General features: G+C 40.1%; 2 protein-coding genes across 7 annotated transcripts in view; both read left to right on the top strand.

The window, feature by feature from the left end:
• Positions 1-11683, top strand: part of LOC126369329 (uncharacterized) — a 202899-nt gene extending 191216 nt beyond the window's left edge. For all 6 annotated transcript variants that reach the window (XM_050013657.1, XM_050013663.1, XM_050013662.1 and 3 more), the window contains 4 exons: positions 5832-5974; positions 6315-6474; positions 6901-7020; positions 7305-11683. In XM_050013657.1, coding sequence (XP_049869614.1) covers positions 5832-5974; positions 6315-6474; positions 6901-7020; positions 7305-11450 — 4569 coding nt within the window. In that variant the 3' untranslated portion in view covers positions 11451-11683. The remainder of the gene's footprint in view (positions 1-5831; positions 5975-6314; positions 6475-6900; positions 7021-7304) is intronic.
• Positions 11684-13381: 1698 nt separating this feature from the next.
• Positions 13382-20418, top strand: part of LOC126369337 (mannosyl-oligosaccharide alpha-1,2-mannosidase IA) — a 168204-nt gene continuing 161167 nt past the window's right edge. The window contains exon 1 of the mRNA XM_050013686.1: positions 13382-14062. Coding sequence (XP_049869643.1) covers positions 13457-14062 — 606 coding nt within the window. The 5' untranslated portion in view covers positions 13382-13456. The remainder of the gene's footprint in view (positions 14063-20418) is intronic.

Raw genomic sequence — 20418 nt, 5'->3', positions numbered from 1 at the left:
TATCAATCACTTTGTTAATCATCATAGAAATACAACAATGTAGCTTATAGCTTATAATAAATCTCATGTTACGGGTAGCAAGGTACTCGGCACGATGGTACATTACCCGCCTTTGTTCCGCGAAAGTCGGTCATACAATCAATGCACTCTAGGTAAGTACCAGGCGAGCAGAAGTAGTAAGAAGCAGGGTCATATAGATTCCCACACTTAAGCGCACCCATTTTAGCACTACGGGAGTTCGCAAAAGCGAGTCTATGAGATGAGAAAGTTATTATAAAACGCCGTTCGAGTTTTTATAACACAAACACTCACGCGCAAGTATAGTGAATCACGTTAGACAGGATATGATCGACTTTTACGAAGTTCCCAGAGCGATAAGCAGAAACGAAGACAAAAAGAACGGATTATCTCACATAACGTAGCATCGCGTCTGTTTCCCCTAAGGGGTAGGCAGTGGCGTATAGTATGTTTTAGTTCGCCAGCTATGTAAATCCCATGGATGGCTATAATAGGGCGATATCTATGATCCAATCATGAATTCGAACCCGTAAACAATACATTCTCGGGTTCAAATTCGGATCAGACCGTTTTTTTTTTAAGTGGAATAGGCCACCCTGTGGTATGCTCAATGAAAGGGGCTTGCGTCTAGCAGTCAGACACCTATTTATATCCTCATTTTACTTTTTTAACCAGCTTCAAAGGAAGTAATTTACTACTACATTAAAATACTAAGTTCACAAAGGGGCGGTTGATGGGGCTGGTTATCCACCTCACAATCCATACGATAGAAGAGAAGTTACAAATTCATGAACTTCATCATCCCCCTAGCGTTATCCCGTTTCTCACAGGGTCCGCTTACCTAACCTGATAATTTGACAGGTCCAGATTTTACATAAGCAACTGCCTGTCTGACCTAACCCGCGAAGGGAAAACCAGCCCAATACAAGTTAGGTCACGTAGCTCCGAAACGCATTTCTCGGGAATGGGGGTTTCCTCACGATGTTTTCCTTCACCGTTGAGCAAGTGATAATCATTTATGATCCAAACATGAATTCGAAAACAAACTCTAAAAGTCATTGGTTTAGTCCCGTGCTGGGATTCGTACCTGCGACCTCATAATGAGAGTCAAGCTTTCTTCCAACTGAGCTGCCACGGCTCACATGACTAGTCCTTATTAAACTTTTTACAATGATAGAACGCTGTGGGGTCACTGAGAAGCACCTCATTCTCAGAGTCTTGCTGTCACAAATGACGTCTCATACATCTCATACAACTCATGAATGATGCATCACTTCCGTGTGTGAGGCCATACAACAATAAGTGATTAGTAAAAACTTGTCTACGCGATTTTACCTCAGTCTTTATTTGTTTCTTGGCTGGGGAAATGTCTGTGAGATTCTTATAAAGAATGAGGCTGTTTTGAAATACAGGGTGTTAGTGAAATCGTAAGAAATACTAATGAACTCAGAATCATGGTCTTAACTATCCCACAAAAAATTTCGTTTTGATGTAACTAAGACCATGTACTCGTACATCTGAATATGAGTTAGTCGTTTTTCCAAATCTATCTTCGTACTTTTCTTGTCAACAGACGTACTTAGTTTTTTTTTATCTTTATTTGGATAAGAGATTCATTATTATTAAATACACCAGGTTTAAAAAGGCCACATCTAAAAAAGCAATATTGCTATTTGATATTTGTTTGCATTGCGCACTTACTTTTATACAAAACAAATCTAATACAAATATACTTTATTGCACCAAAATAAAAGGAAATATTTACAAAAAAAACTCTTAACTAAGTTCATGGTAAATGGTGGCTTTATCGCTTAAAGCGATTATATGCGCAAATGTCAAATTGCAATATTGCTTTTTTAGATTAATTGCTTCGATGTGGCTTTTTTAACCCCCATGCACAGTCTGTATATGTGTAGGTATATATGCTCTATCGAAGTTTGTCTGGAAGAGATCATCGCATAAAAATCACAATTTTATACGGTGATCATACAACCGTCGATCGCTCGCAGCGGAAGCTTTCTGCGTGTGCGCAAGCTGCGTCCGCCGACGCCGGATAACGTGTTACATGCTCTGACTCACTTGCACCTTATAATTGATAGAGTTACCTGTGTTACTACTTTACTTCCTTATAATGATTATATGGTGAACACACGTAAATTAAACGTTTCTTTCTTTCTTTCTTTCTTTCTTTCTTTAAATTATAGGCAGAAATTAAAAAAAAAAACCCTCCCAAAATTTTATATTGGCCAATAATCCGACAGAATTAAGTTGACAGCACACGTCAAAACAAATTCGACAATCATTGGTTTAGGCCTGTGCTGGATTCGAACCTGCGACCTCAGTGTGAGAGTGAGAGGCAAGCGTTCTAGCAACTGAGCTACCACGGCTGTTCAACTTATACAGCCATGTTACCTCTAAAGAAGACGGACCATAAACTAAACAAACTAATAGACCCATCTATGGCCACTGGCATGTCTGCTATAAAATAATTCTAACAAGCTCTTTAAATACGCTCCAATCGGTTTGCAAGCAACACCTTTGGGTTGCCAAAGAATACAACAACATACCTACTAGGGTAGGGTTACCACAAGTTCTCCGAAACTTGTTAATGTATGTTAATGTTATTTTGTTAATGTTCAGTAGTTTAAATATTTTTTTTTATGTTATTTATTTATTAACACAAATTACACAGACATTATAGGCAGTCCCAATTCGACTATGTAATAATGCAATTATAACATTAGTACCTAACTAAAGAATTTTTTTTTTTTTTTTTTTTTTTTTTTTTATTAGGTTTACCAACAGTTACAACATTATTACTACGCTTATTCAACAAACATAGGTATTATTCTAAATGCGTAACCAATTAAAGGTAAACACAGCTAACAATTTGTATAAACTTATCAAGCTAAAAGTAACGTGTGTGTGTGTGTGTGTGTGTGTTTAAGTGTGTTTGCATGTATATGCGTGTTTACGTGTGCTACAATAAGTATATATATGTATATAGTATTTGAACATAGATACATACGATATAATATACATAAATATCAGCCGCCTTAAAATCTGAACCCTGTTGATCCTGCATTAAATGATTGGAATACTTGCGACTTTAGCCCCGATTTACTAATAGAAAATAAGTCGATATCTGTGAACTGATTGTTGTAGGTTAAAATCATTCGACTAATAACGGAATTTTTTCCATAGTTAGTGGAATGTAAAGGGGTAACAAAAATCTTTGTATGACGGGTACGACGTCTGGGTACATTAAAACCAATCTGTTGAAGGAGTTCCGGACAATCAAGTCGATTTTGTAAGATATCATACAATAGACAGAGATCGAGCATTTTACGCCGCTCATTTAATGTCAGAAGATTATGAGATCTACAACTTTCTAGGTACGATAAGTGACTTTGATTAGTTTTAAAATTTAAATGTTTTATAAAAAGTTTTTGAATTTTTTCTATGCGATCTATGTATACCGCATAGCAAGGGGACCAAATCGGGCTAGCATACTCCAAAATACTACGTACGTATGCAAAATAAACTACTTTTAAGCTGAGTGAACATTTAAAAGGCTTACAAGTTCTTAGGACAAAACCTAAGTTGCGATAGGCTCTCCGTGTTATTTTTTCACAGTGGTCTGACAGAAGCATCTTTGCATCAAAAAAGACCCCAAGATCACGCACCATTTTGACCCTCTCCATTACAACGCCATTGAGATTGTATGCAAAAGTAATAGGTTGTTTTCTACGCGTGAAACTGATAGTTTGACATTTATTGATACTTATGGATATTCTGTTCCGAATATAGTACTCTTGAAGTGCATCTAAATCTTGTTGTAATAGCCTGCAGTCACCAATGTTTCGAATTGTGGCGTATACTTTTTTGTCATCGGCGTACATCATATGTTTGGCGAATTTGAAACAGTTAATGATATCGGCGATGTAAACGTTGTAAAAGAGGGGCCCAAGATGGGAGCCCTGGGGTACACCAGATGTTATAGATATGTAGTCAGACCTGTATCCGCCCAAAACAACGGCCTGTGAGCGATTTATTAGGTATGAGTGGACCCATCGCAATAAATCACCGTGTATGCCCAACCAATGCAACTTTTGAAGCAGTATATAATGGTCAACGCGGTCAAATGCCTTTTCAAAGTCGGTGTAAATAACATCCACCTGACCTCCTCCTTCCATTTGAGTCAATACATAATTAGAAAAAAGTGACAGATTGGAGATACTCAAATTTAATAACTAACTCCGTGAATTCCGTCAACGAACACGTAAATAGGTCGATGTCAGTACACTGATGAGAAATATCGTTGATGGTCCTAAGTGCGAGTGAGAGTGAGTGTAATATCATTTAAAGACATCAATAATGTCTATAGGTACATAATGTATAATAAAATTAATTTAGTTATTACATTTGCAACTTGACAACAATTCATCACGTAACAAAGAAGTTGACACATATGAAACACAGAGGGTCATATATACCCAAAAACAAAGATAAAAGATGCATATGTCTGTTATCCATGAAATTAGAAGTTTAAACGAAGAAAAAACTTAACAACGCCATCTATCGTGTGTTTGGGGAATGTCGTTTGGAAAATCCCTCATTGCCGTTGCCGTTTATCATCATCAGCCCATTAACGTCCCCACTGCTGGAGCACGGGTCTTCCCTATGGATGGATAGGGAGATCGGGCCATAAACCACCACGCGGGCCCAGTGCGGATTGGTGGTTATTAACGACTGCTAATGCAGCCGGGACCAACGGCTTAACGTGCCTTCCGAAGCACGGAGGAGCCGCTATCTGCCGTTGCCGTTATCTCGCAAAAATTTGAAAATTGCTTGACCAATTTTGATGAACTTTTATATGCACTATTGGACCCGGTATATGACGCGACGCTTCCCTCATGTCATGTAGGATAACATAATGCCGTGTCTGTGTATACTAGTATATATTTAAAAAACAAAACTAATAACTAATTTTATTAATAAAAAAACTTGAGCGTCAAGATTTTTTCTGACATTTTATTTTTCAAGTAAAAACAAGCTATATGCTGCCTATCTTACAGTTGTTCTTAAACTTGACATAAAAAAAAAGTAAAAGGTGCCAACCATACTATAGGTCACGATGAGTTGAACTTCATCTCGTACCATACTGGTTTGACTCGAGACCTGATAGTGCCTCTCTGAGGACCACTCGTCACGCCATCTACAACCTTATATAACTACTACAAGAACCTTTTTCCCCTGCAAAAGACCTATGGTCATCATTTTAAAACATACAACTTGCTCCTTTATACGATTATAGACTGTACGAGCGAAGATATAGGTTTTATTTTAAAGTGGAAAGGCCTGTGGTCAGTTTTGAGGTCATACTTTCTTTGCAATGGGGCCATTTGAAGACTGTTTCGCCGAATCAATATTTGGTCAAAGTTCTTTGAAGCTTTTACATCTTTTATATTCATGCTTATTGTTGAGAAGTCAACTATAATGACAGAGGACGGATATTATTTAGTCGTGATTTTTACCTTATAGTGAAGCTGTGAATGCTAAAATGTTGACTGCCTAACACAAGCCTAGCAAAACTGGGCAACCTCAGGCCTGTTGTCTTAAATTTTTGTACCGGGTGAGAGCCTACCGAGAATCAAATCTACTTTAAGTCACGTCAAAAAAAGGATATATATTATTTAGGTTTTTTACTGCAGCACTAATACGACAAAAGATAATTAAAAAATAATAAAGATAATTCTTTATACATAGTTTCCAACTGCCGATTCTAACCAAGTACTTGTTATTGTCTACAGGAGCTGTTCGCGCAGTTGCAATGGTCCGCGGAGCGTGCACCGGCGGCGGACGGGCTACGTCGCGCGCTCGGTGGCGCTGGCGCACGTTTCCAGCTGGGCTGCATGGCTGATGCTAGCGAGTGCTTCGAGCATCTCTTGCTCAGGTTGGTATACTCTAATACATCTTTATATTTGTAACTCGGTTGCAATTTCCTCGTTTCGTTGCCCATCTCTTCACAGATTTCATATACTGAATGTGGAACCGGAAACCTTAAAAAGAGTCATAAAATAGCGAATATCCAAGAACAATATAAAAAAGAGCGGATGGTGACTGTCTATCTCAATAGGAAATAGGCGTGATCTTACGTGATTTCTTTAAAGTTAAAATTTAGTTCTGTCGCACATCAGTGATTCGCTCTATGATAATGTCGAAACATTGGATATTGAAAGTTTTGGAATACGACACAATTCCCATGTACTTAAGCGTCTTCCTCCACCTTCCAGGGTCCACGCGCACGTGGCAGCAGGCTCGGGCGAGCGGCGCGAGGATGACGCGTGCCGCGCGCCGCACTGCGTACCACACCGCAAATTCGCCATGATGCTCGTCGAGCAGTCCGTCTGTGGCGCCTGCCAGGCCACCTCCGAACCGCTGCCTTTTACTCAGGTAACGCATTCTCCCACCTACAATGAGTTTCATATAATTTCTTCTCCTCAACCCATCTTCTGCCTTTTGGATTATGAGGTTGATTACCAATCTCAGCAACCATGGTATCAGTGTTACTAGATTAGTCTTTGGAAGCCATAAAAATATGTTCAATAATTAAGTATTTCGAATGTTTTTGAATATTGTGATGTAGCACTTCTATTCAAATCAGTCAGTCAAGAGTACCGGATTCCGCACGCTTAAACGAACTAACATGACGCGCACGCGCATCAAACACAACTAACTCTATAATAAAATGTCTATAACTTTATGCTTTATTATTGTTCAATTGTACTTAAACATTTCAATTTTATGAAGGAAGACAGAAAATATTTTGCAAGTATAAGAAAGTACCAGACATTGAAATCTTCCTTCCTATATTTCCAGATGGTACATTACGTGTCAGCAACTGCGCTGACTGCGCAGGCGGCGCTGGGCGAGCACGGCGACAGCTTCGGACTATTGCTGCGCAAAGCCGGGGGCATGGGTGACATCAGAGATTGTCCGGTTAGTATCCTACAGGCTGAAGATATCTTACCTCTTCTTCTTTTGATACTAGTATCCATTGATGAGACGTAGGGTTCAAAGGAAGAGCCTCTAACAACAGGTTTCTATTACTCTGGTAATAGCATCCGGCCATGACAAGCCGAGGATTTGAAGCGAGGACAATCGAACGGCGTCAGTGTTAATAAATTATGTGATATCTCAAGCAAGTTGTTTCTCTTCAACACAATTCAAAACTTATACGCGAAGATCCGCAGCAATTAAGGATTTCCCTTCATTTCTTACAGAACGCTTGCGGCGCCAAAATCCAGATCTGCAGAACTCTGATGAACCGTCCCGAAGTAGTCTCCATCGGCATGGTGTGGGACTCCGAGCGCCCGTCAGCGGAGCACGTGGCTGCAGTATACGCGGCGCTGGGCACGGAGCTTCGCCCCACAGACGCCTTCCACGCCTGCGTCGACCGCGCCTGGGCCGCCCGCGCCACTCACCGCCTCGTCGGCCTCGTCACTTACTACGGCAAACACTACTCCACATTTTTCTTCCATAGCAAACTCCGCCTATGGATATACTTCGATGACGCTGACGTCAAAGAAATAGGACCCGAATGGTCCCACGTTGTCGACAAATGCCGAAGAGGCAGGTTCCAACCCCTGCTTCTTCTCTACGCAGCTGTAGACGGTACGCCTTGTGATACTCGTCACGCTCCTAAAGATGTTGTGCCATTCCCTGCGCCCGAGCCTAGAAGAGCAGTCACGCCCGCGCCTGAGAGGCCAAACGCTGGGTTCGCGAGACGAGCTGTCACACCAGGTCCCGACAACGAGAGTGACTACGTCAGCCGAAAAGCTGTTGAGAACATGTTGGAAGTTCAAGCCAATCGTCGCGCGCAACTGGCTCGTAGTCTAAGCACGGGCTCGACGTCAGACAGCACGGAGAGACCTCGAGTGCGAAGAGACTCCGGCAACTGGAGCGGCGATAGGAACAGCGCTTCATCTGCCTCATCATCAACAGTAGAAAGCCCTTATATGTACTCCAGAGGACGCGGTCCAGGTAGCGTGCCCGGCAGTCCAACGCGCAAGGGAGAGCTATCTAGTGGCGGCTCTTGTGACGCCGGATACGACTCGTACTCACTGTCGTCGACCGACAGTTTGCCCCTGCAGCAAGGACTCCGTCATAATCTACAATTAGCTCAAATCCCTGAGCTCACTACGCGCGGTGATTGCGAAGCGTTATGTCTAGAAGCTGACCGTTTGCTTGAAAAATCTCGACATGCCGAAGACGCTGCTGACTACGAAACTGCACTTGTCCTTTGTGATGCGGCCGCGTCCAAAGCGAGAGCCGCGATGGACGCTCCATACAACAATCCACACACTATGACATTTGCTCGTATGAAGCACAATACATGTGTCATGCGAACGCGAAGCCTTCAAAGACGGATGGCTGGCATGAACAGAGTAACGGAGATCCCACAAGTTGTTCCCATCAGAAATACAAAAGGTGGACTTGATAGTACTCCCACAACTATCGAAATCTACGCCACATTACCCAAGAAGAAGGGTTCCTCTAAAAAATCTCCCAAGAACAATATAGAGGATGATATTGATAATCCTCCCAGAGAACGACCACCGAGACATAAATCTCGCGATGAAGAGAAAAGAGAAAAACGATCAAGAAGCGAAGACCGCGGTCGCGCTCGTAAAGAAATATCAGTAGCAACCGAAAAGAAGGAAGAACCAGTTGATGACAAGAAAGCTAATAAGAAGCAACATAAAATCCGCAGAAAACTTCTAATGGGTGGTTTGATTAGACGCAAGAACAGATCGATGCCTGATTTGACTGAAGGCGCTAACGGTAACAACAATGATGGAAAAGGAAAAGAAAAAGTCGTCTCGATTGACGATGGTGATGTCGGTCGAAGAAAGCCTGATGATAAAAACTTGAGCGGATATTTGTCCGAAGGTCATTTAGAATATTCGGCAGGAAGTGGTACAAATCCTAATCTCGAAAGGAGTAAGCTTATGAGGAAAAGTTTCCACGGTAGCGCTGGTAAGATTCTGACCGCGGCTAAGGTCCCGCCTCCACCGCCGCTTAGGACCACTTCCCAGCTTAGCGGCGCTAAGTTCGAGGCCGAAGTGATTGAGCACGGGATTCAGTCGCGGCCACCTCAACCGCTACCGAACAATACTCGTGGAGAATACGCTTACTCTCAAGACATGGAGGAAGATGGCGGTTTCTCTGAACAGTACGGAGACGAACCACAGTCGCTGCCATTCATGCCGTACAACGAAAAGCAAATAAACCATTACAGACTAGAAGACTCCCCATCGCAAAACTTTCATACAGTGGTTACGAAAGCCATGATCCATCAAGAGCAGAGTCCAGTCAAACGCGACACGTTGCCACTTATCCAGCCATCTCATAACAACATTCAGAATCTAAGCAACGTCTTTGACAACGGCGTTGACGTGGTTGATTGTGCTCCTCCTATGAGACGGTCTCCTCAAATGTTTGACTTACCGCCGTATCCGAGTCCGCTGAATTCAGTAAACCACTCTCGGCAACCAAGTGAAGAGTTCCCACCGCCCCCGCCGCCCATTGACCTCACACCACTTCAGGATGAACTTGATAAGATTCAACCTGCTAATCCTTACGAGGCTCACAGCAACAATGAGATCGAAGCACCTAAAGGTTCATTGCTTGCACAGTTGCAAGAAAAGAGAAACCAAATTCTAAGAAACGAGGAAAGCCTGTCTAAATTGAATCAATTGGAAACGATCAATTCCACTGGAGACACTTGGCTTAAAGAACTACAAGCCAAACAAGCAGCACTCAAGCTTAAAAGGTCTGGATCTCTTGAGAATCAATTGGCCAGCCCTTCAGAGAGCAACAATGTGAGAAATATCGCTTCAAGATTCGAACAAACAGGCGCTCAAAACGTATCTGATGAGAGATCTCATATAGGATTTGTAGGAATGAGTGCCAACAGAGACGTCATCAACTGTTCGAATCAGTCGACGCAAGGGATTTACAACCGAAGAGCGTCGTCGTCATCTATCGACCCTAAGCAGATTGAAGATGGCTACCATGATCAAAAGCTCGATAACAACGCGTCTTATGGAGATCGCTCTAAACCGAAGAAGAAATCCGTCTCATTCTGCGACCAAGTAATCCTAGTTGCAACAGCGGAAGACCAGGAAGATGACAGTTACATCCCCAACCCGATCTTAGAGCGAGTGCTGAAATCTGCTATGAACAAACCTGAGCTAACCACAATGCCATTACAGACAGATAAACCATCGTTGCAGCGTAATGACTCGTTCGACAGTCAATCCTCTCGATCAACAATATCCTCTCTGTCTCAGAATTCCTTTGTGCCAACTGAAAATGCACATGCTGATTATGTCCGGGTGCAAAACAATTACCCAGCGTATCAAGTCGCACAGACGAGGCCACAGCAGCAATTCAATGCGCAAAAGAGTACCGGAGTCTACGGGACGACTCCAACGCAAGCTCAAAACCAGAATGGCGTTAACAATCAAATCTACCAGACTCTGCCCACAAGCTCTGCAGCGACAAACCCGATTCCTTACAATTCGCCCCCAGCGGCTTACACGAACCATACGAATACGAATGCTAGCCCACCGAACTTTAGCCAAAACCCAGCGAACAGGCTGACACCGACGCACAACCCTGCTTATGTGACGAAGCACTCCACCATGACACGGCCTGTTCCTAACACGTACCCGCACCCACCGAGCCAACTGCACCAAATAAACCAGCCCAGCAACGCTTACTACCACCGACTACCCAACCAGAACCACCAAGCGCAAATGCCGAATAACTACAGTACAAACCGCCAATACAACCAGCAAACCCCGTACCAAAGCGTGCCCACCAACTCGCCTGCGTTCCAGAGCTACCACAACCCACCGACCAGCTACAGCGCCGAGTATTCTAGTCGATACCCTCAAGTAAGTACAAACTACACACACTCGCCGTACCAGAGAGTTCCGCCGCCACACGGCGATGTCCCACCTGAAAACTACAACGCGTACCAAAAAGTGCCGAATAACTGCTACTTAGATAACAATTCTAATCAACCCAATAGCAGGCCATATCCAAACCAACAGCGTCCGTTGTATAATCAAAATATTGAACCGGCGGAACCGTTAAACCAATATCAGTACCAAAACGGGTACAACCCGTACCAACATTTGCCGCCACCGAAGCAGATTCAGAAGAAGTCTGTCTCTTTCGAGCCGGGTACCAAAGGCGGCACGGAGTCCCCTGTACCCCCGCAAATGAACGGCAACTACGACCCCCAATTGGGACAAAAGTCCCCATGTAACCTCTGTCGTAAGAAACCAGTCAACCCGCCGGCTATGTACTGTCCAGACTGCGATTTCTATATGTCTAGGTTCAAACCACGCTCATAGCACTAATGTATAAATAAAAACATGTATTTAAATAATTAAGCCTGTAAATTATATAAACGATAATTAATAAGATGTGACTGATCTCATTTGAGAGTATAAAAGCCCTAATTGTAATCTAGACTTATAAACAATACCTATAAACTACTTAAACGTAAAAATATAAAACGTATTTTTTGTTACAATAAAATTAAAAATTCATGAATCAATATAATAAATAAATCATTTTCAATATTTCCTGTGTTTTTTTTATCATTCTGGATCCTGTACACACACACGCACACACAACTAAATAACATATAACAGTACCGACCAATATAAGCTGGATTGGAAACGAATAAAAACATGTCACATAAGGTCATCGGTCAAGGATCATTTCCGTGGTTATGACTTCGTATCAAAACAAAATATCTTCTACTACATGTAGCTCTGCCCACCCTATTAGGGATTACCGGCATGAATTTAGTAAGCAATCCTCGACGCCATCTAGGGGCATCAAGTTGAATTACTCAAAGAATAAGTAGAGTAGCTATTCTATTCCAAAACCTTTTAGATGTATATCAATAGAGGGCGTTTCTCGACATAGGTGCACGATGCACCTAGCATCATCATAGATGTTGAAAAAGTACTGACATAACGATATACGAGATATCCCTTAGATGGCGCTGTATATTTTTTCAGTGTTGCCAATTTAACAAAATATTATAATGTTTAAACAAGTTATTTTTCTTCTTTAAATAGCTATGGTTAAGTTTTGACCTAGAAAGTAATGATCCATTTAAGGCTGAGAGTAACAAGGGCCTTTACTAGGGTTATATAAGGTAAGACTTCGATGTCATTTCGAAATACAGCTGGTCCTTTTCTAGCAGTAGATATATTATTATGATAGACATTAAATTATCATTACTGACCAAATAATAAATTACTGTTATTAAGTGTGCATTTGTGATGTTTTGTTTTGTCTGTTTGTGTGCTTAATATCTGGGAATAACACTGGGACTTTGGATACATTTTCCATACATTCTCTATGGACAAGTGTCTTTTCTATACTTTACTCTGGCCAAACTCTGGCAGTAATGGTTGTCTACTTATACGTCGTAACATGTCAAGTCTATTACAGTCAAATAACTATTCCTTGAAAGAGGAAGATGGTTAGGTATTGAAGATAGTTGTTATCAAAACATTTTAGACTATAACTTAGTTACAATGAACAGTCAAAATATTAGTCAAAATAAACAGTCAGGAAACTCATTTAAGTTTGTCGAATCAAGCCCATCAAATACTTATCCAAGATTGTCAAAGTGGAACAGAGTCCGAAAATCAATTACAGTTTTATCACCAGAATTCATAGAAATGAGTAATTTGCCAGATAACGAATTCATACCAGACTGTAATTTAGATATAGAATTAGGTCAGTCTGAAAACAGTGTTTTGCCAGAAATACACGAAATGTCATGTAGTGCAGTATTACCTGAAGCTAGATATAGCTCGAAAGCTCGTCTTATTAAAAACCTAATAGATTTAACTTGTAAATACTGTATAATTTTTGAAATACTTTCGGTGTAATGCATGCCATAATAATTAAAAAAAATGTTGACCAATATAACATAATTTCATATAATAATAACTATTTAATATTTGCATTATATTCAATCAATTTATTAATAATATTTCATTTCATTTGTTTATTTGTTAATGTCATAATATGTCACTTGTAATAATTAATGTCCTAAAACAAGTGTTTACATGAAGTCCCGCCTGCTCATTACTAACTCGAATTACCTACTACGCAAAAGTCACGTTAATCAATATTATTTAAAAGTTGATTTGTCAAGAAAATTTTAAATCTACCAAAAAGTAACCAATAGTGTGACGCTGGTATCCCGATAAAATAATCTACCAAACTTCAACTTGGCAGTTGTTTAATGGCGACCGCTAGTGACGGGTCGTCTGTCCGAGAGTTGATAGTATTTATTTAGAATTTAGTTAGGGGCTGTGTTTACATAAACATGACGGGGATTCTGCCATCGTACCAGCGTTTCGTGAATGGCGTCCCCGTGCCGTCCATATCCCGGCGCTCGTTCCGCCTCCGGGAGAAATATTTGATTGTTTCAGTACTTTTGACATTCGCTATCGTGTGGTTAGGGGCACTGTTTTACTTGCCAGAGTTTAAAAGTTCCTCGAGTGTGAACGACAGTGTGTATAATGTGTATAAGAGGATCCAGAAGGCGGGTCCTGAGTTGTTAATGCCGCCGCCGCTGGCCCAGCATGATGAGGGAAGGTTCAACGTGGTCGGAGTGGTGCGTCATGGAGAGGACGGTGACGACCCTCACGTCATCGAGGACAGGAACCGCTTACGAGCGAAGATAGAGGAGGAGATGGGTATGAAAGTGCTGGAGCGGCCGCAGTTTGATGTGGCGCCGTCTGTGTCGTCATCCAAGGGCCCTAGTAAGCCGCCAGTGGATGCTCTAGAAGAGCCAGCCGTGGGTGCCATGAAAGCAGTGTCGCAGGCCGGAGCGAAAGCTATGGTGAAAGCAGACAGCCAGTACGTGCCGGTAGCTTTGAAGCCAGGAGCAAATCCTGACCTGAAGCATAAACTGGAGACTGTCAAAGAGGTAAGTGCAAGAATATTATCTCATTCTATGAACGAGTTAATCAAAAATGCGGCCTTTAGTGAAGATAAGAAAGTCTCCAGCTTACTACTTAATTTGCACAAAAGAAGTTTAATTCTCATTCTTATCACTTACAATAACATACTTTCATAAACAAACCCGCTACTTTCACTGGTATTAAATGAATATTTATTGCTCAATTACCGTTTGTTATGGCAACATAACTTGCCTTGTATGAAATAAGCAGTTTTTAATTTGTTTACTACTTTTTGATCATCTTATAAACTAAAAGTTACTAAATGTACTAGGTATTTGTATTGTATGAACGTATTTGTACATGAATGGGAGGCAGGCTTGTGTTGTATGCAGCTGAATGAACAGACGGCCCTTGTTTCCTTTACCCTTGAAGGCAGGAAGCTTCACAACTGCAACAGAAAGTGGTGAATCAATACCATGTACCTATGTTCCTTATAGACTGCATAAACATAATATAAAAAGCACATAGAATTTAACTTATCATGTTATTCTACCCTTCACTGTTTTGGGAATAAATTTATTAAATTCTATGTTTGTTAAAATTCAAAATTCAAAAATATCTTTATTCAGTAGGTAACATAGTTACACTTTGAATCGTCAATTTTTACATAACGAACGTCTCATCCGCCTAAAACTACTGCAGCTTCTCACAACCTGTATAGCCAGGGAAAAGAAGCTGCAAGAAAACCCTCGAAAATATATGATATGGTGATTGTTATGGTTATAATTTTAGAAGGAATATTTTTATCCTAATTACGATTTCGAAAAAAATCTATTGCAGGAATAAATAAACATATGTGATAAATTATTTTATGTACAATAAAATAATTATAATTAAACTATGTACATAGTTTTAATAACAATTTATTCAATGACATCATAAATATTACATTATAATAGGCTAAAATCATTCAAAATTATGATAATAAAATTAAAATGTCTGTACTTATAAATGCAAAATAATAATATTGGTGACAAGGTCACTTGTAATAGTGGACGTACAATCATCTCCGTGATTGCACATGTTCATCGTGTTCAGTAGACCGTTTAATATGCAGGTAGACGTCATATTACATGACTTGTGTTTATATTCTGGCAATTTAGGTCTTGTTTGTGCTATATTATGGCCTTCAAATATAATCATAGTGTATATAAAAAATATATACGTGTTATTCTGATTATACACCTGTAGTAGCTTGGTTGGAAGAACGCTTGACTCTCACTGTAAGGTCGCAGGTTCAAATCTAGCACAGGCCTAAACCTATGATTTTCGAAAATGTTTTTCGAATTCATGTTTGGATCATAAATGATTATCACGTGCTCAGCGGTTAAGGAATACATCGTGAGAAATCCCACATACCCAGGCAATCATAATCATATTTTATCAAAATACAGTAGCAATGATTTTTATGGTTGATTGTATCAATCATCTTTGGCGACAACATCTTGATAGATGATGACAGCAGTGGCTGTGTAGTTATCACGTTTAGCTGCAACTGCTCTTTTGGCAGTAGAGTACATTTTTAAAATAAGTATTAGAAATTTAAACTTTTTTGAAATAGTTTGTAGGCCAGCCAGAAAAAAATACATGGTCAGATGAAATTTTTCCTCTTAAAATTAATTTAAAACTAAAGTCTAGATCCTTGGCTTGAATATTAATCTAAAAATAATGCTAAAAAATATTATCAAATCAGGAAACTGAACTCTTGTACAAAAAACAACTTGCCCGCTACTGCAATGGTTTATCACTAGCAGTGATTTGATTTCTACAGTAAAGTTTATCAATGTTTGTTTTATGGTTAGCACTCTAGATGACAGTGGGAGGATTTTGTTTAGATATACTTAACATGTGCGATAAGAATCTTATCAGAAGATATAAATCGTGTTCACTTTACAAACAGAACGCCTTCAGCAGCTTATCACGTAATATGTGTTATCATACAATCATAAATGTTAATGCAGTATATTTGTGAGTTTGTTTGTCACACTTTCGCGAGTAGGTTGTACGAATTTGGACAATAAAGATCAAGCACTTAATAATCACAGTAGGTTTCGGGAAGGCTTGAGAAAACTTCATAATTTCACCATTGTTTACAAATAATTTGCAAATAATTTGCTGCAGTCATTGGACTGCATTTTTGCTCTTTGATTGTACATCCATCGCAAGATGAACTAAGTACCCACACCTCACCGAGTTTTCTGTTAGACCAACGTGATAGGCGTTGAGCCGTATCGCCGTCTATTATGGTCTAACTACACTAAAAACTGCACTATAGTGCTTCTCATACGTACTTAGCACAATACCAATATTTAATAAGCGTATCATGTTAGATAGGCGGCTTCAAAGATATACGTAGACGGGATGACAGATAAGCGAATATTATGTAATACCTGTTTAATAACTCATTGATAAGATAACTGATAAAGCAATCAATCACCTTGCGCTTACATAAGTCTCACATTTTTCTATATTTTTTTCCTTTGGTTAAACGAAGTACGTACTTTATTTGTATTGACTACCTGTACAGTTGGTTTTATCTGATAAAATGTACTCGAAAAGTGTATGGTGCCTATCACGTAAGCGACTTTTTGAAAAGTCTTTAACTAAACGTCGATTTCTTTCAATTAATGTTATTCCAGGTAATAATAGGCAGGTTGTTTTTAAGACCCCTAACCCCCCCTTGTGATTCCTAGTTTGGTTAGGACATTACGGGCTGATCGCCTGATTGTGGGTAGGCAAGCCGTTGATCCCGGTTACTACTTACTTACTGATGTAAGTACGTTGTCATTACATGAGCTATGTCAGGGGCCTATGGCGGCTCAATAATAACCCGAACACCAGGGTTCATGGGGTCGGTAATCACCTCACAACCCACACGATAGACGAGAGAAGATAATTGAGACCTGGTCACAAACTGGTTTTTAAAGTCCTAATTATGTGTTTAAGTAATTTTAATCATTTATTTATTAGGTCAATTTATACATTGTTTTAAATTTACGCAATTATTATTATTAATTATTGTTTATTTATTTATTGTTTTAATATGATATGAGACTCCCGATATACTTGCAACAATGTCGAAATATCGGGAGTCTCATATCCCCATTTAAACGCGGTAAGAACCCGTTATTATGTGCTTTAATTAGGTCAATTTAAACGAAAAATTAATGGTGTTTAAAGTCATGTGTAATTAAATTATTTATTATGAGATTCGACAAGAAATTGTACGGTTGTTTTTGAGAAATCGCTTTTAGCTGTAAGGCATTTTCTGTGACGTAAAATAATGTATTGCTTTTTATTGCAATATTACTTTTTAAATCAGGCTTACAAGTTACAAGCGCTAGGAAACGTACGGTCACGAGCATTAATATGTATACACTTTGGTACCATGTCACATAAACTTTTTTGACAAATTGAACTGTAAGTCTCACTAAATGTCAAATATGTTAGTGCGACAGAGTCCTAAAGTGGGTACATTATATTGCTCATGACTGTACAAGATAATATCGAAAGAAAATAAGCAAAATGTGAAATACATTAGGTATAATATGTATACCTATCTAATATAAATCATATCAATCAAACGCGGTAAAAATCAGTTATTATATGTTTTAATTATCATATCAATCAATCAAGCATATTGGACCTATAAATTAATCGTATCTATAGAACGATTGTCAATTCAAATGTATTTGTTGATAGGTAGATAGATAGTGTGGAGGACTACGTACAGTTATGAGCAATATCATGTACCCACTTTTGAACGCTGTCGCACTATCATATTTGACATTTAATGAGACTTACGGTTTAATTTGTCAAAAAAGTTAATGTGACATGGTTTCAAACTGTAATACATATTAGTGCTCGTAATCGTACAAAGTATCTTTTCGTAAAAACTATCTCGTTTGAGTAGGTTGTCAAGTAGCGTATTACCAAACCATGACTTGACAGAAGTACGGAGGCTTTAACGGCGGACTTTTCTCGAGTGACACTAATTCGGCCGGTTGTTGACCCCGTGGCGCCGAGGTGCGCTAACGCATGTTGAATTCTGCTCCGATTCGCAACCATTCACAATGATTCGTGTCGCGTTTGTAATGTATTCCCGTTTTAAATAGCACTTTTACGTGGTGACTAGTTTAATAAAGAAGCAACGTCATTTCGCTGGAATGTCAGAAAGTCTGAATTCAATTCGGGTGAGAAGAAAAAAAAACTGCATAACGAAAACATTTTCCGGCCTTTGATACATACACACATAAACTCACGCCTATTTCCTACTGGAGTAAGCAGAGACTATGGAATGCCTTGCTTCGATCCTGACATACTTTGCCTTTTTTTGGCTTTTGATGGCTCCATAATAATAATAACTCTGACTCCAGGTTTGCTGAGGTTGGCAATCCACCTCACAGCCCACCATATAGAAAAAGAAAAGATTTTCGGAAGATCTTTTAAAAGTATTGTGCTATTAACTTGTCAGTTACGTTTATTGCAAGAAAGAGATAGCTCGTTTTATAGAATAGAATAGAAATAGTTTATTATAAAAGGACGCCACACACAAAAAAAAAGACAACAACATCATATCAAATTTCCGCTAAAACAATTACATAAAAGCAAGACGGATGTTAGTCGAAATGATCGTAAGGTGGTGGTGGACGTCTTGAGATAAAAGGGCCTCACTCAGCACCACGGCGTGAACCACGGCGCTGATATTATGTGGACCCTATTGGGTGACGCACGAACATCGTGTTCCATAAACATGTGTTAACGGTGTACATACATTATAATATAATAATAATAATAATAATAAGTCATTTATTTCAGGCATAAAAAACCCATATACAAAAATAAAAGATACAATAAAATAAAATTAAAATAAAATAAAATTATACAATAAAATGATATAAAATATGAAATAAAATAGGTAATACAATATTATGTTATTATTCTTATGTTTTCCCAGGCCGATGTAGGGACGTCCAATGTTTCGCAAAAGGGTTTGCGAAGTCTTCACTGATAGTCATCAGGATACCGTTCTGGCTGTTACGGAGCCGGTCCCAGAAGGAGGCAGTTCTAGCTCTTAGAATGGAGTAGAAGTCAGGCACTCGCGCGCCAGCGAACATGCCCGATGCACTGCAGTATCGGGGTAGTTTCATTATAATACGAAAAGCGTCATTATACTGAACCCTAAGCACGTTGTACGACTTTTTCGAGTACTTTATCCAAAGCTGACATGAATAAAAACACTGGCAAAATGCTTTGAATAAAGTGACCTTCACTTCATTCGAACAACGTGCGAACCTGCGCGCAAGCATATTACACCTGACCGCAAGCGCCCGGCGCTCTCTCTCCAAGTCCGCGTCGTCATTGAGACTATCAGTGAGGATATGTCCCAAGTATTTGAAAGTCTCCACAACCCGCACCGGCGAGCCATCCAGAAATACCGGCGGAACCGTCGCCGGACCTTTACCAGCTTTAAACACCAGCATTTCTGTCTTCAAGGTATTGTACAACAGACCGTGCAATTTTGAATACCTTTCACAGACAGCTAGGAGTTTTCGCAATCCGTTTATCGAGGGGCTGAGAAGCACCATGTCATCAGCATAGCTCAGATTGTTAACGCACAGGTTCCCAATATGGCAACCAACACCGGAGCCTCTCAGCTCCTCGATAAGGTCGTTGACATAGAGATTAAAAAGGTCCGGAGACGTCAGCCCCCCTTGGCGTACGCCACAATCTAGTCTATACTCACTAGACAGTACGTCGCCCCATCTCACACAGTTGGTTTGGTTTTCGTACCAGAATCTAAACAGATTAATGACCTCTTTCGGAGTGTTGGACCTAGCGAATTTGCTCCATAACACGTCATAATTGACGAGATCGAACGCACGACTTAAGTCCAAAAAAAATATAATAATAAATAGAATTAAAGACATCGTCGCACCCCGGACACTTCATACAAAAATTTCACTCTAACCGTGTGCCGCTTTAACGCGTAAGTGCGAATGAGACAGATAGTTCCCGCAGGCTCCCCCTTAGCGGCTTACGGCGATATAGACTAAAGTAAAACCCAGAGGGTGTGAGGTAAATCTAGTTCGCTTCTTCTTATCGTGTGGGTTGTGAGGCGGAATACCAACCTCATCAACCCTGGTGTCAGGGTTATTACTGAGCCACCAAAGGCCGACATGGCTCATGTAACGACTACATACTTACATCGGTAAGTAAGTAACTGGGACCAACGGCTTAACGTGCCTACCGAAGCACGGAGCATCTTACTTTCGGACAATCAGGTGATCAACCTGTAATGTCCTAACCAAACTTTGATGTG

This window comes from Pectinophora gossypiella, chromosome 9 (genome assembly GCF_024362695.1).
Source record: "Pectinophora gossypiella chromosome 9, ilPecGoss1.1, whole genome shotgun sequence".
In the NCBI taxonomy this organism is placed as follows: Eukaryota; Metazoa; Arthropoda; class Insecta; order Lepidoptera; family Gelechiidae; genus Pectinophora; species Pectinophora gossypiella.
The sequence above is the reverse complement of the archived record's forward strand: the minus strand, read 5'-3'. Positions and strand labels throughout refer to the sequence as shown.